The sequence below is a fragment of the Athene noctua genome, chromosome 1 (genome assembly GCF_965140245.1).
Source record: "Athene noctua chromosome 1, bAthNoc1.hap1.1, whole genome shotgun sequence".
NCBI classification, from domain to species: Eukaryota; Metazoa; Chordata; class Aves; order Strigiformes; family Strigidae; genus Athene; species Athene noctua.
In genome coordinates this window covers 101,810,965-101,824,891 of record NC_134037.1, presented here as the reverse complement: position 1 = coordinate 101,824,891, position 13,927 = coordinate 101,810,965, and the positions used below count along the sequence as shown (strand labels likewise).

The 13,927-nt window shown below is 35.4% G+C and overlaps 1 protein-coding gene across 7 annotated transcripts in view; it reads left to right on the top strand.

Annotated features, from left to right (window-relative positions):
* The window catches only part of EML4 (EMAP like 4), a 166,695-nt gene that overhangs the window by 132,360 nt on the left and 20,408 nt on the right, over positions 1-13,927 (top strand). For all 7 annotated transcript variants that reach the window (XM_074897121.1, XM_074897123.1, XM_074897119.1 and 4 more), the window contains 10 exons: positions 650-799; positions 2,273-2,342; positions 3,694-3,804; positions 6,199-6,294; positions 8,446-8,580; positions 8,808-8,943; positions 10,756-10,907; positions 12,021-12,146; positions 12,255-12,386; positions 13,009-13,076. In XM_074897121.1, coding sequence (XP_074753222.1) covers positions 650-799; positions 2,273-2,342; positions 3,694-3,804; positions 6,199-6,294; positions 8,446-8,580; positions 8,808-8,943; positions 10,756-10,907; positions 12,021-12,146; positions 12,255-12,386; positions 13,009-13,076 — 1,176 coding nt within the window. The remainder of the gene's footprint in view (positions 1-649; positions 800-2,272; positions 2,343-3,693; positions 3,805-6,198; positions 6,295-8,445; positions 8,581-8,807; positions 8,944-10,755; positions 10,908-12,020; positions 12,147-12,254; positions 12,387-13,008; positions 13,077-13,927) is intronic.

Here is a 13,927-nt window from a genome sequence, read left to right as displayed (position 1 = left end):
TGCAGGTTTACTGCAAAAATCATCTCTTTTATATGTTTTGGGTAGGTTTGGATAGAATATTTTTCACTGTGTCAGTTCCTTTTGGGTTTTGTTTGTTTTAAAAATACTCTAAAAGAGTCTGAAGAAATATTTCCTGAACTTGGCAGCTGCTGTGCAGAAGCTTGCCTTTTTCTAAAGGGCATTAGGAATTTTCACACGCTTGTTTTTAAAAGGCCAAATGAAAGTAATACTCTGGTGCCTGGGGTGCAGATGCACAGTTCTGTTGCTGTAAAAAATGTTAAATCAGAACAGTGAGTCCTGCTGTTACCTAATGAAACTTCACATGGAGGTTTTTATAAAATTATAAAAGTGTATTTGTTTTACTTCACTGTGTCTTACATATTTTATTTTTAACATCAACGAGCATCACCTTTTAAGGGATTTTGTTTCCTTAAGTCCAATTGTATGAGGTTTGGTTTTTTTAAACTGTATAACTGAAATTGTGCTATAGTTCCAGAGGAAAAACTTAAAGGGCCTTTGCTGACATGAGAGCTCCCTAGGAATCCTTTTAGAAAAAAAACCAAACAACCACCAGGTGTTTTGTTTTGTTTCTGGTATATACTGATTATGAAAACCTTGACTTAAAAAAAAATTAAATATATATGTATAGATATGGGTATCGTGGAAGAGACTGTCGAGCCAATGTTTACCTCCTTCCTACCGGAGAAATTGTATATTTCATAGCATCAGTGGTGGTACTATTTAACTATGAGGAGAGAACTCAGCGACACTACTTGGGTCATACAGACTGCGTTAAATGGTTAGTATATGACATTTTCATGTAAGTATGAGTGTAATAATGTGGAAATGTGGGGGTTTTATTCTCTCCCACTGTATGTAAGAGCTCATTAATGTCATCGTAATTGTAGTTATGTTCTGTTTCATCAATCCCTGTAGATTTCACTGTAGTAAACATTGCACAAATTAATGGTGCTAGAGCAGTCCGTGCTAGTTTAGGATTTCTGGTTTATTTGTAAAACAACAGGATATATAGACAATCAAAGAGTGCCAGATTAGAGAAAGAGTCTTCGCGTAAATTATTCTAAATAGATGTTCCAGAAATTAAAAATTGTCAGCCTAATTCTAAATCAGTTATTTACAGGCAGTATGGCAAAGGCTTAGTCTTAAAGGAGAATTAGAAAACCAAATGGAAAACTGAGCAAAAATTTTCTCATTTTTTAATAGACCAAAGTATTAAGGCTATCTGGGAAATTAGAAGGATATTTGCAAAACAGAAGAGAGAAGCAAGGAAATTGAAGCCAACATTATGGGTGCAAAGGCAGTTGCTGATTTTACGATGTTAGTTTGAAGAGTAGGGCACACAATGTAATGGTGAACATAAGCTCCCTACCTGAATGAAGAACAGTCGCCATTTGAACCTCTTTTCTCCTGGCTGTGCTTTGATAACTGTAATTGCTTCCTGTGGGAGGAATGCTGTCAGTCTTGTGTTCTTCACTTTCATTCAAAAAACTAGCTTGAATTGTAAATGTGTTTGGTGTCCATCATTCTGACATCTTCAGACTTCCCCTTGGTCCCCCTTTCCTGTTTTCATGGCTTTCTTCACCTTTGTAATTTTACAGAGAAAGCAAATAAGAAGGTTGGTCAAAAAATCACAAGGACTAAGAGGATGTGTACTCTGAAATCCGTTTTTTCACATCAACTCCAAAGAAAAATGTGATAATCAAAAGCAGATTTGTACTTAAACCAGTAGTGCACCATACTGGAGAACTTCATTAGTACAATTACATCAGTAATTCATTTCAAGTGGCAGTAATCCCTGACTCCTGGGTGCATAAGCCCTCAGCCAACTTTTCAGCTGTTTTTTTCTCCAGGTTCATGCTATCTGTAGGTTTACACATAACATATGCTGTAGTGTTTATAAATATGGCACATAAGTCTGTGTAGGAAGTTAATCATGAGACAATATATGTTTTGTTACGGTGGACCCCTGATATAGTGCAAACCTTAGATTTGCCAGAGCGCATGTAGAGGTGGCTCTTCTGGCACTCCTGGTTGTGTGCCAGCAGCCATCACAAGAGCCTGATCAACTCATCAGTACAGTGTGTAATGAAATAGTCTGATGAAAAACATTCAAGCTGACTCATTAAAAGTGGGATTAGGACCATAAGTATCTTCATGGGCTTCTGTTGAGAAAGAAATAAAAATTACAAAAAACCTCTCAGTTTTGAAGACCTATGACAGCAAAAGCAAGTCATATTTCTGTCTGTCTTAGTCTTGCAGTTCATCCAGACAAAATTAGAATTGCAACAGGACAGTTAGCTGGAGTGGATAAAGATGGAAGGGTAAGTAATAGAGCTGTTGAGCAGTAGTATCTTGTTTTGAAAATCAGGAAAAAGTGTTTGGTTTTTTTTTTCAATCTCATCTTCACCTTCTGTTTGCAGTTTATTTTATGCACTGCATTTACTGAGATACTTTGCTGTTTCTAAGGTAACAGCCTATATCTCTAGCATAAGACATTAACAACTAAGAACTCAGCCATCATGAAAAAGAGCAGAACCTCATAAAGCTTTATCTGTGACACAGGAAACTCAATTTTAATTCTGCAAGCAAATGTGAAGCTTGTAATTGTTTTATGAGGCCACATAATTTCTGTCACATTTCTTTCAATAAGTCTTCTCTCAGAGAGAACAAGTCCCCAGTTCTATGAGTCAGTGTACTCTTAAGGCTTCATGGAAGAGGAAACCATCTTTGAGAATTCACGGAAGGTGTGTCAAGCTTTCTTAAAACTTGCTCATTTGAGAGCAAGTGCATTTAAATGCTTTTGTCCCTGGCTCTTGGCAGACTGTCAGAATTTGAGTAATTGAATTTTCTTCACGAAGTTAAAGAGGAAAAAAAAAGAGGGGGCGGGGAGAAGACAGATGCTACAAGATGTAGAAACACATTAACTATAGCCCTTACTCAGATGTTCAACTTAATTTCTTAAATTTTGTAAGAAATTGATGTGGGTTTTTTGGTATAGATGTTGTTATGGTTTCCACTGAATGTTTGTTGACTCTCTTGTTAGGGCTGGTTTGTTTGTTCCAACAGTGGGATGATTTATTGTCGCTTTTTATGGTGAATGCTGTCTTAAACCAGCTTAATTCCCACGTTTTTGTGATTGTTTCACATTTATGAAGCTAAGCTAGTTTGGAATAGTACTTGTATGAAATACAGCCATGGGCATTTTAACTGAGTGTTTGGTGACGGTTAGGGGACTTGGTGCACCAGGGTTTATTTTTTTATTTTATTTTTTTCCTACTTTATTAAAAAAACCCCATGGTTTTATCATTATTTTCAGTTGTTATATAAGATTGCTATGTTTGGGGTCTGAAATGCAAGATGACTTCCATTATTTGTTCAATGACTTAAGTTGGGCAAAGATTGATTTTTCACAGCTACCAAATGCCACCATACTTAATTTCCTGCCTTGACAGCATGACTGCCATGTTTGTAGCCCAGACACAGGGAGCAAGATTGTCTTGACTCTCACCTTTGGAGCTTTAAGATACTATCCAGCAGCATCGTTAACTCAAGTCATCCTGCATTTTGGTCTGCAGTTTGTAATTCAGTCAGCATCTGCTTAACCAAACTTGGCACCTGAATATGATGCTTTCACTGTTGATGACACTATTTGTCCCGTTGCTTTTCACACAGCCTCTGCAGCCCCATGTTAGAGTATGGGACTCGGTGAGCCTGGTGACACTGCAGGTTATTGGCCTCGGGACTTTCGAGCGTGGAGTGGGGTGTTTGGATTTTTCAAAAGCGGTAAGATGGATGCAATTACTTGGTGTGTTAAATAATTCATCCAGTCCTATGTAAACAGGAAGGAAATCTCTGGAGATTTTGTATATGGTTGTCTAGCTGGTCTGTTTTGGTATTAAAAGTGTGTCAGTAAAGTTTATATATACTTTATAAAACCAGCTGACAGCAAGCTAGCTGGAAAACAGGAAATTGCACATGTAAAATTGTGGTAATAAACTAGTACAGTGAATAAATAGCAGGCAAGAAAAACTGTAACTAGAAATTGAAGTCCATGCTGGATTTGGTCATTTTGTTTTGTTTGAGGGACTTGTTTTTCTGTTTGGATGTTAAAACCAAGTTCGTTAGTGAGGTTCACAAAGACAAGTTTTAGGGAGTTCTGATGAAAGGGTAACTTTTCTGCTTGCACAGCTGGAGTTAGGTTTTTCCAGCAACAGGAAATTAAAAAAACCCCACAACATATTGTCTTGTGCTGTCTTTTCCTGAGGAATAATTCATTCAATTTGTGCCTCTACTTCTGCATAGGAGGGGAAAAAAACCCTCTTATTTCTGGGCCTACAGAATTTATCAGAAAAATCAGTAGCAAATGGAGGTGTGCTACTTGGCATTGATAAAGTTCTCATTTCAAAATTGGCAATAAGTTTATTTTTTTGTAAAATATGTGTATATTTTAATCTTTAAGCTGCCTTTTCATTTTCACGAAATCACTGAGACATATCAGACCTCCTGAAAACCCAGGCTGTGATTCTTGCATCCCAGCAAGAAGAATTAATATGTCTAAAAAATAAAAAATGCAGAAAAAGAGCATCTACTGTATTTTGCTAATAGAGGAAGAGATTCACGGGACAGGTAAGGTGGAAAAGGGAGGTGTGGATATCACCTCATGCACCATCCTGCTCATGGAGGCTCAACCTGAGCGGGCTGCTCAGGGCTATGGTCCAGATGAGTTCTGGATATCTCCAAGATTTGAGACTCAGTGGTGTCACTGGGTGACCTGTTGGAAAGAAATGCTTACACTCTCTTGCTGCAGTTTCACTTAACACTGAAATGTTGCTACATTAGTTATATCTAGATTTTGTCTTTTAGTCAATTTTTTTTTTTTTTTTTTTTTTTTTTTATTACAAATGGGGGTAGTATAAATAAAATAGAATGATATGAAAGGAGTACTGTCATTCCTGTCACACTACAAATCAATAAAATTTCTTAACTCTGATACTTTATTTTTTTCAAGATGAATAAGTATATGTTCCATCATTTTAAAAACAAAACAAACAAAAAAGCCTAAGGAATTTTTGATCACCTTTTTTTTTTTTAGTAGTTCTATTTTGCAGCTGAAACTGGTTTTGATACCTTATTATAGTCTCACATCATTCCTCACTAGTTAGAAACTGTGAATGTGCAGTATCTAAAACTGTGTTCTTAACCACATTAATTTAATTAATCTATTGAAGAGCTGTGTATGCCGCCAATGCTGTCTTCAGGGTTTCTTTCCATTTAAAAATCGACATGTATATTTGCATATTACTGCTCATGATAGTATTTGGGGGTAAAAATTTCGGCCACCTCTACTTTCACAATTTGTTAGAGGATGAGGTTGAACAGCAAGAATTGAATTTAAAATAAATAAGGCCTCCTTCAAATCTTTCTACACATGCCTTTGAAACAACTGGTTTGTGCAAGTATGTGTTGCTGTGAATAAGTATGTTTTTGTTCTAAGATTTTCTGTCTGCTATTTTAATTCCATATAGACATATTTATCATTTTGTTATAAAATTGTTCAAAGTAAGCCATTTCAGTTATTCAATGCGTTGATGCCAGTCTTTTGCTCTGTAGGCATCATTTATTCAGAAAGTGTTACATTTCCTGCAGTTTTACCAACTATATGTTGAAACTGCTGGTAGTTAATACTCCAGAAGGAAAAAATGAGATGCGTTTGCAAAATTCAATAATGTAAAATTGTATGTATGTGATGGTGACATTTAAGAAAAGAATGCAAGTTGAGCTGTGTGTCTGTCCTCTGAGACCTGAGGAAAAATAAAACACTTGCAGAATAGAAAAAGGGAGAAACCTCTTTGCTACTAGGGTGCTATTGCAAACAACAGAGCAAAAAAAGACACCAACAAAGACAAACTAAAAGGGAGAGACTTGGTAAGATACTTTTTAAAGCTTTCCTAGAATATTATTTGAAGCATGGTCACTTTTTGTGAGACTGTGCTAAAATCTATGTCTGTCTGTAAGAGAAAAGGAAAATACCAGATATATCGAGATTATAATTACTTTAAAAAGACGCTTAATTTTTATTTCTACCTTTGTGGTTTTTTAAAATACTACTGCCCTGCCTTGTTTCTGGTGGAGTATGGTATCACTTTGTTAGCACTTTCTTTTTTCTTTTTTCTTTAGGACTCTGGTACTCATTTGTGTGTAATTGATGACTCAAATGAGCATATGCTCACTGTGTGGGATTGGCAGAGGAAATCAAAAATAGCAGAAATAAAGGTAATTACTGCACAAATTAACGTTTCAAAATACAAGTGGATTTATTCCCATAAATACAACAGTTTGAGACACACAAATTTGATCATCCTTGGAAACTGCAACTGTGTGATACTGCTGGCTTGTGTAAGGGCAGAAAAGAAATGTATTCTTAACCTGTATATTGGAAGGGTTTTGAATATTGGAGCACTTACAATTACATTTTACTCACCCCTAAGAGGCAATCCAGATAAAGCAATTCTCTAATATTTTTCTAACAAAAAACAAAAAAAACAAAAAAAACAAAAAAACAAAAAACAAACCCTGGGAACTTCAAGAAACTGAAGTGATGATTCAGTCTGTAGTTGTTTATTTTAAAAAAAAACCAACAAACGTTTAGACATTTCTTATTTTTATTTTTGCCTGAAATCTAGTTCCAGACATTGATTCTCAGTATGTGTCTCTTCTCATTTGAAGCCCTTTTAGTACTCTTGTAGATTGCCATCTTGTCTGCTTTCCTGTTTCTTTCATAATCTTCTAAATTTCTAATTGATGAGTAGTATTCAGAGGTGTCGTGCTCAATGTTTGTTGAAAGTTTATTCCACAAGAAACACCCAATCCAATAATAACTTGCTAATGAAGTCCATATTTTGAGACACATCATACATTATCAAGCACAGAGATATTACATAGATGTGCAACTGAGCATTTTTTATTTTTTTAAATCATGAATCAGCAAGTGGAATACTCTACCAACATATATGTCTATATGATTACAAACTTGAAATTTCAGATTGTTTTGACCTATTTTCTTTAAATTATGTTAACCAATACTAATTATATTCTATTCTGTAAGTTTTAATGCAATTCTATGTCAGTATTTTCATTTCCTTGCTGATATTTCTTGTGAAGCTATGTGGCATATGCTTTGTATTTCCCCTTTTATTGACATTGTGTTTTGACTATTTTCACTCTCCAGGGACTTCCTTGATGTTTCAAAATTGGCTAAAACAAATTTGGCAGGGACAGCTTGCCCTTCAGCAATTATTCACATTTAGGGCTTGATCTTGCAGTATCTCAAGTGCCTTCCTCAATAGCTAGTATGAGCAGAGTTTCATCCCTTGAGCTGGGATGCAAAACAGAAGCCTTTTCCCAGCTGAACTCCATTAAATTTTTCAGTCCTTAGTTTTCATAGAATTTGTGGATATAGCAGATCTGCTCATGTGGAGGAAACTGTGTGTGAGAAGCATAATTCAATATCTATGACCATTAATAAAAAATTAAACTTAAGAAGGTTATTTTCCTGAAGTGAGCCCGAGTGGTGAAGTGGGAAAGGGTACACTCACAAGTGCTGATTCAGCAGCACTTTTGTGTACACCCCTTCAAAGCATGGGCTTAAATCCCTCAGAAGTAAGTGCGTTGATGCATTTACTTATGTGTTTTAGAGAGTCATTGCCTCCAGGAGATTGTCTTCCAAGACAATATGGTTGAATATATATTAGAAGATAGAGAAATGACCAGTTAATTTATGTTTGTAAAATCTGTTGGTAAAGAATAAAATACTGAGGTGTTAGTAATTCAGTCAAAGTCTATGCAGCCAGTAAAAATACAAAGGCTGGACCCTATGTTTCAGAGTTTTGAGTTAGCAGGCTTCTCTTTTTCTTCTTTGTGAAAAGGAAAGGAGAGGAAAAAAGAAACCAAACTAATTTATATAGATTTTCAGAAAGAGAATGATGGATACAATCCTACTGTGTTACAGTTTCAGTTGCCTCTGTCACAGCTTTGTGATCCAGAATAGCAAACCAGTCTGTGTGAAAACGAAGAAGATTTTTCAACCCAGGAGAGTGTCTTTTATACATCATTCACTTCCAATGGCAGAAGTCTTAGTTATTCTAGAAGTTAGGATCTTTTTGTGATTTAAAAAGTGAATGTAAACCCCTGACTTTTTCTACTGCATTTTTATAAAGATCTCTTATGAATGTAAAAAAAGAAATAGAAAAATTATATGTACATTCATTCAGACAGTTGATTTAGCACAGAACACTTATGGATTCTTTCAAGTATACAATGAGCTGTCTGATTCCTTAAATCTCTGTTCTGAAACTTGGGATTTTACATGTGTTTCTAGTAGTGAACGTGCCATCTGAATAAATACTATTTCTGATGTTATTTCAGACTACAAATGAAGTTGTTCTTGCTGTAGAATTTCATCCAACTGATGCAAATACTATAATAACATGTGGCAAATCTCATATATTTTTCTGGACATGGAGTGGCAATTCATTATCAAGGAAGCAGGGAATATTTGGGGTAAGAATGTCTTGATATCAGGTCAGTTTTAAATCAATGGAACGATCTGCTCACACTTTCTGTAAATAATTTGCTCCATTGTTATCACTCACTGAGCAGAGAGGTAAACAAACAAAAAAGGTTAAATTCTGCTTACATGTATACAGGGTGTATGGGTGTGAATACATTATACTAATTACATAAAGAGTACAAGCAATTATCCCTTTCTTTCACTTATTTTGTTTCAGAAATATGAAAAACCCAAATTTGTTCAGTGTTTGGCTTTTTTGGGAAATGGTGATGTGCTCACTGGAGACTCAGGTGGGATAATACTTATATGGGGCAAAACTACTGTAGAATCTACTCCAGGAAAAGGACCTAAAGGTAGGATACATTCACAGTTAATTGCAGATGTTAGATAGTCTGTAGAAGGCAAACATAAAGGATTGCATAAGAAAAGGAATAGGGAAACAGGCCTGACTAAGGGTGTATACTTTCTATTATTAACAAGTGGTACTAAACTCCTTCAAGCTTCATGAATTTGCTGACTTAAGAGAAATCTAGAGTTTCTCAATAATTAATGAGACTGCCTGAAATGAATGAAAACTACTTTATGTAGAAGTTTTGCATTTAAAAAAATGTGCAGTTAATCAGCTTTCCTTTCATCTTGAGATTTGAAAAGGGCTGTAGGATCAGTTTGAGGAATTCTGCAGGCTACCTTTGCCTCTTAAGGCATATGTAGTACCATGCTTGCTCTCAGAGGAATACCATTAAGTATGGAAGCTGATGTTAATATGACTTGTATGTGAAGGAAAGATATAATGCTTAGTTGTACCAGTTATGCAAATAACAGTATCTGGTTTAGCAACTACTCATCTTGGCTGTAAAATATACTTTAAAACCCATCTGATTTGAAATCTGGGTTAAACTTACTCTTTAGGGCAAAGCTTTAGTAAAAAAGAAAGGAAAATGATTTGTTACCTAGCATATGCAGACCTGGCACAGTTGAGCCCTAAGGTAACTTCTAAATTCAAGGATAATTTATTTTACTTGGCAGCTATTTCAAACTGTCTGGTTTAAATTGGTATGCCAGGAAAACATTCATGTAAAAAGTAAATTTTTAACGGTAAGTCTGTTTTTGTAGGTAAATCTTGTTCTTAGTCTTTTAAACTAACTGCAATGGAAAAGTAATATAACAAATTATCCGATGTTTAATTTTGAAGTTCTTGTGCAAAAATAACCTTTTCACAGTATAGTCTTAGAAGATATCAAGTAGGACATTTATTTACATTGGCTTAATTGAATTTGGTATCTTTTAGTTAGTTTATCACCTTAAGATTAGTGACAGGACTTGATCTCAAACTCTTTTTCATAGTGTGAAGCATGCAGACTTGAACTGACTTTAGCAGAGTCAGCAAAGTTAAGCTCGTATTTATTTGGGTGTTTTAGGCTTTTTCTGTGACTGCTATTTGAAAATATGCAAGTCTCAAAACACCAGAATATTGCTTTTTTAAAAATATACTTTCCTACAGCAGTTCTTTTTGACACGAAGACCTGATTAGGATGCAGACGGCTTCCTTTGCTACCTTTGTTGTTCGATTTTTCTCATCTCTCTTTCATTCTTCCTAGTGTTTTCCTTTGGGTAGACTGCTATATCGATAGATTCCAAATGCTGGTTATACTATTTTTAAGCGAGGCAACATCCAGCATTAGATATTAGATTCATGCATCCTGGAAACTTTGCTATAAATAATTTGCTTTTTATTCCCATAAGACTCTGGACAACAAGTCTTTTGAGTTTCTTTTAATAAAATAATTCTTTTCTAATAATGACTTTCTAAATATTTATTGACTCTAAAGGACAGTTTTTCTTGCATCTGGAAAAACTGTGTTCCCTTAGATAACAGAAAGCATTTTGCAAATAGTTGTTGTTCTTGCCTTCACAAGTTGTAGGACAATCAATCTCCAAAAAAGTGTCTGTTCAGAAAGGCAGGCCCTTTGTTTTATCTTTTAATCCTGCAAGAAAACACTACCACCTTGTGTTTGCAATACTGATGCATTACTAATAGCATGACAGTCCAAATGTAATCATTATTATACAGTTTCTTTATTCTTCTGCCAAAAGTCACAGCTTCTTGTAAACCCCAGGTGAAAAAACAAGTAGTGTTCTTTATTATTTTCTTTCTGTGCATGTAGGAGTATATCAGATAAGCAGACAAATCAAAGCTCACGATGGCAGTGTGTTCACACTCTGTCAAATGAGGAATGGGATGCTGCTAACTGGAGGTGGGAAAGACCGAAAGATCATCCTGTGGGATCATGATTTGAATCCCGAAAGGGAAATTGAGGTAAGAAAGCAAGAGTGACAAGGAAGTTGCCTTGAGCAAGTTATTGACTAGCAAGACAGAGACCTCCTCACCCATTGGAGGTTGGTAGTTGGGTTGATAGAGTATCTTCTGGTTGCTGTCTTTTTAAGTAGATAACAATGTTGTATTATACAAGTGTTTAATTTTTCAGCCTATCAATGAGCTTATGTGAGGCTTCAGTTCTCCTCTGTTCTTAAAACAGTTGTTCTAATAATGGTTTACTCCACTTACCTAGTGTCCATTTATAGCATCCTTTGTTCCTTAACATGTATGTTTAGTTCCATCTAGAGTGTGTTATTACCTCAAATCTAATGTTGACCTTTAGAAAACATGGCTGAGAGCAAGTAAGCATTGACTATCATTTACAACTCTTAGGCTTAAGTAACATACTCTACATATCAATGTCTCTGTTTTCCTTTTGTTAATATGTTAAAGCTAATTTTTTATGTTGAGAAATATTACCAGAACCCTGACAGATGACTTTATGAATTATTTCATTGGTTTTCTATCTTGTTTGGCTATTATTAGTGCATTTTCTAAAGATAAATTGTTTAGAAAACAAAACACATGCATACTGTAAAATAAAGCAGTGTATTAGAATTCCAGCATGCAATAAACAGTGAAATTCAGAGTCATTGCTGACATAAGGCATATGAACATTTACTTAAGGCTAATCAGGAAGCATTTATTGTGTGCCACAAAATTTTTCTTATTTTGCACAATGTGTTTTGAAGAGTAAACAGTAACTATGTATTATTTCTATCCTTATAAGATAGGGTGAGGTTGTGGAGTGCACTTGTTTTGTGTATTTCACACTTAAAAATCCATGTAATTTAATTTGTAATTTTTTTCTAAGACCTTAAAATGACATCATTGTGATTGTTTTGGAGTGAGATTGTCTTGTATGCTTGTACTGAACAAAAAAATGAGAGAGGTTTCTGGTCAAGTCCTGATCTTGTGTAAACACAATTAGATTGTTCCTTTTTACGGGGAGAACTGCTGTTCTGATACTGCTGTTATGCACTATTTGTGGCCTTCAAAAATAAGCATCTGTCAAGATGTATGAAGTGGTTTTACAGATGTTTCTTTTCCTAGGTTCCTGACCAGTATGGAACAATCAGAGCAGTAGCGGAAGGAAAAGCAGATCAATTTTTAGTGGGTACTTCACGGAACTTTGTTTTGCGGGGAACATTTAATGATGGTTTCCTAGTAGAGGTACAGGTAAGCACAACTTTTTTTTAAACAAAAAAGTAAAAACTTTCCCTGCTGGTGTGTTATTTTAAGAATGTTATTTTATTCATTGTTAAATCATATGTGTTTTCTTTCCAGGGACATACAGATGAACTGTGGGGACTGGCATCCCACCCTTTCAAAGACTTATTTTTAACATGTGCCCAAGATAGGCAAGTTTGTATGTGGAACTCTGTGGACCACACACTGGAATGGACCAGGCTGCTAGATGTATGTCAACCTTTAATGTTAAACATAAAGCTGGAAATTAGGAAAAAGCATTAGTTTTCTGCAACATCTTTGTCCCATCTGATTGCAAGAGAAGCAAAAATCCTGTAGTTACGGATTTAAAAACAGCTATTTGGAAGCTTTGGGAGACTTACCCAGATTCATCAGACACTGTATATAGACTGTAATCTGCTTATCATTGTCTGATGCCATCCTGACAATCTGAGTTAAATAAGACTTAGTCCTTTGTTCTTGTTACAGTTTAACTTTTTTTCCCCAATTTTTCACACAATCTGAAGAGGATGTCATACAGTTGTGCAAGGTTTGGCTTTAGGTGTCTTTCCTTACTGTTCATTTTATATTTTAGCTAGATCTGTCCTAATACCCAAGCAAAAGTATCTTTTTACGCAGAAATTCAGGCTTTTTACTTTCGAGAAGATCATGTTGTGCATGTCACTGATACGTTAAAAGAAAACCTATCTGAGGATTATAAACACGCTGCTAACTGATTGGTTTTTCCTGTGTCAGTTCACCTCAGATGTTTAGGGTAGCTTTGGTGTAAGGAGAGTTGTTTGACCGTAAGGGAGCGGGTGGGTGAATGACATGTCTGTGCCTCTCTGTTCAGGAACCGGGACACTGTGCTGACTTCCATCCCAGTGGAGCAGTGGTCGCAATAGGAACACATTCAGGCAGGTAAATGCCTTTCGACTGAGTTGTGATGATTGAAAGTTTAAAGGAGACAGTTGGATACTACGCATCTTATAATTACAATTAATTTGCTTTTTATTCTTTTTGCTTGAGGTTATATAGCCTAAAATGCCTGGGGGAAAAGGGCAGATCTTTCTAACATGGGTTAGATGAAGACAGAAGGATTATTTGAGTGTTGCTAGGCTATTTTATTTTCTTAACTACTCTTTGAAAGCCGTGATCTTGTTGGTTTTTTTGTTTGTTTTTTTTTTTTTTTCCCCCTTTCCTAGCTATTTTTTTTCAGAGGTTTCCATGAGCACTCCTTATTGGCTTTACCAACTATCATATATTTTAATATTGTGTGTGTATGTTACATTAGTTTATAAGACAGGTACAGTCAGATGTTTCTCTTTCACAAATCAAACATGCTTACAACCTCTTAAATTGATGTGGAGGGACAAATGAACAGGCTGGTATTTTGATTTTTGTGTAAGACAAATTTCAACATGGCACATTGCTGCAATCGAGTGCTATTGAGCTGGTCACAGTGTTCCTGAAAGCGTTTCGTATTTGAGAGCTATCAAAACACAAACTGACTCTTCTAACTCTAGTTCCTTTCAGTGGTGGAAGAAAAATTGTTTTAATTCATGGTCAAACTCTGGCTGGGTATCATCTCCCAAGAAAGGAGTCTCATGCAATGTTTTTTTAGCAAGTACCAATTAAAAGAAAAAACAGGGTACTCATAGCATTAGAAGGGCAAGAGGAGCACATATTAAATCTGGTAGCATTTTTGTTCTGTTTTTCAGTTATACCTCATGGTTGACAACTTGATGATAAAATAATGCATAGTGTGTGTA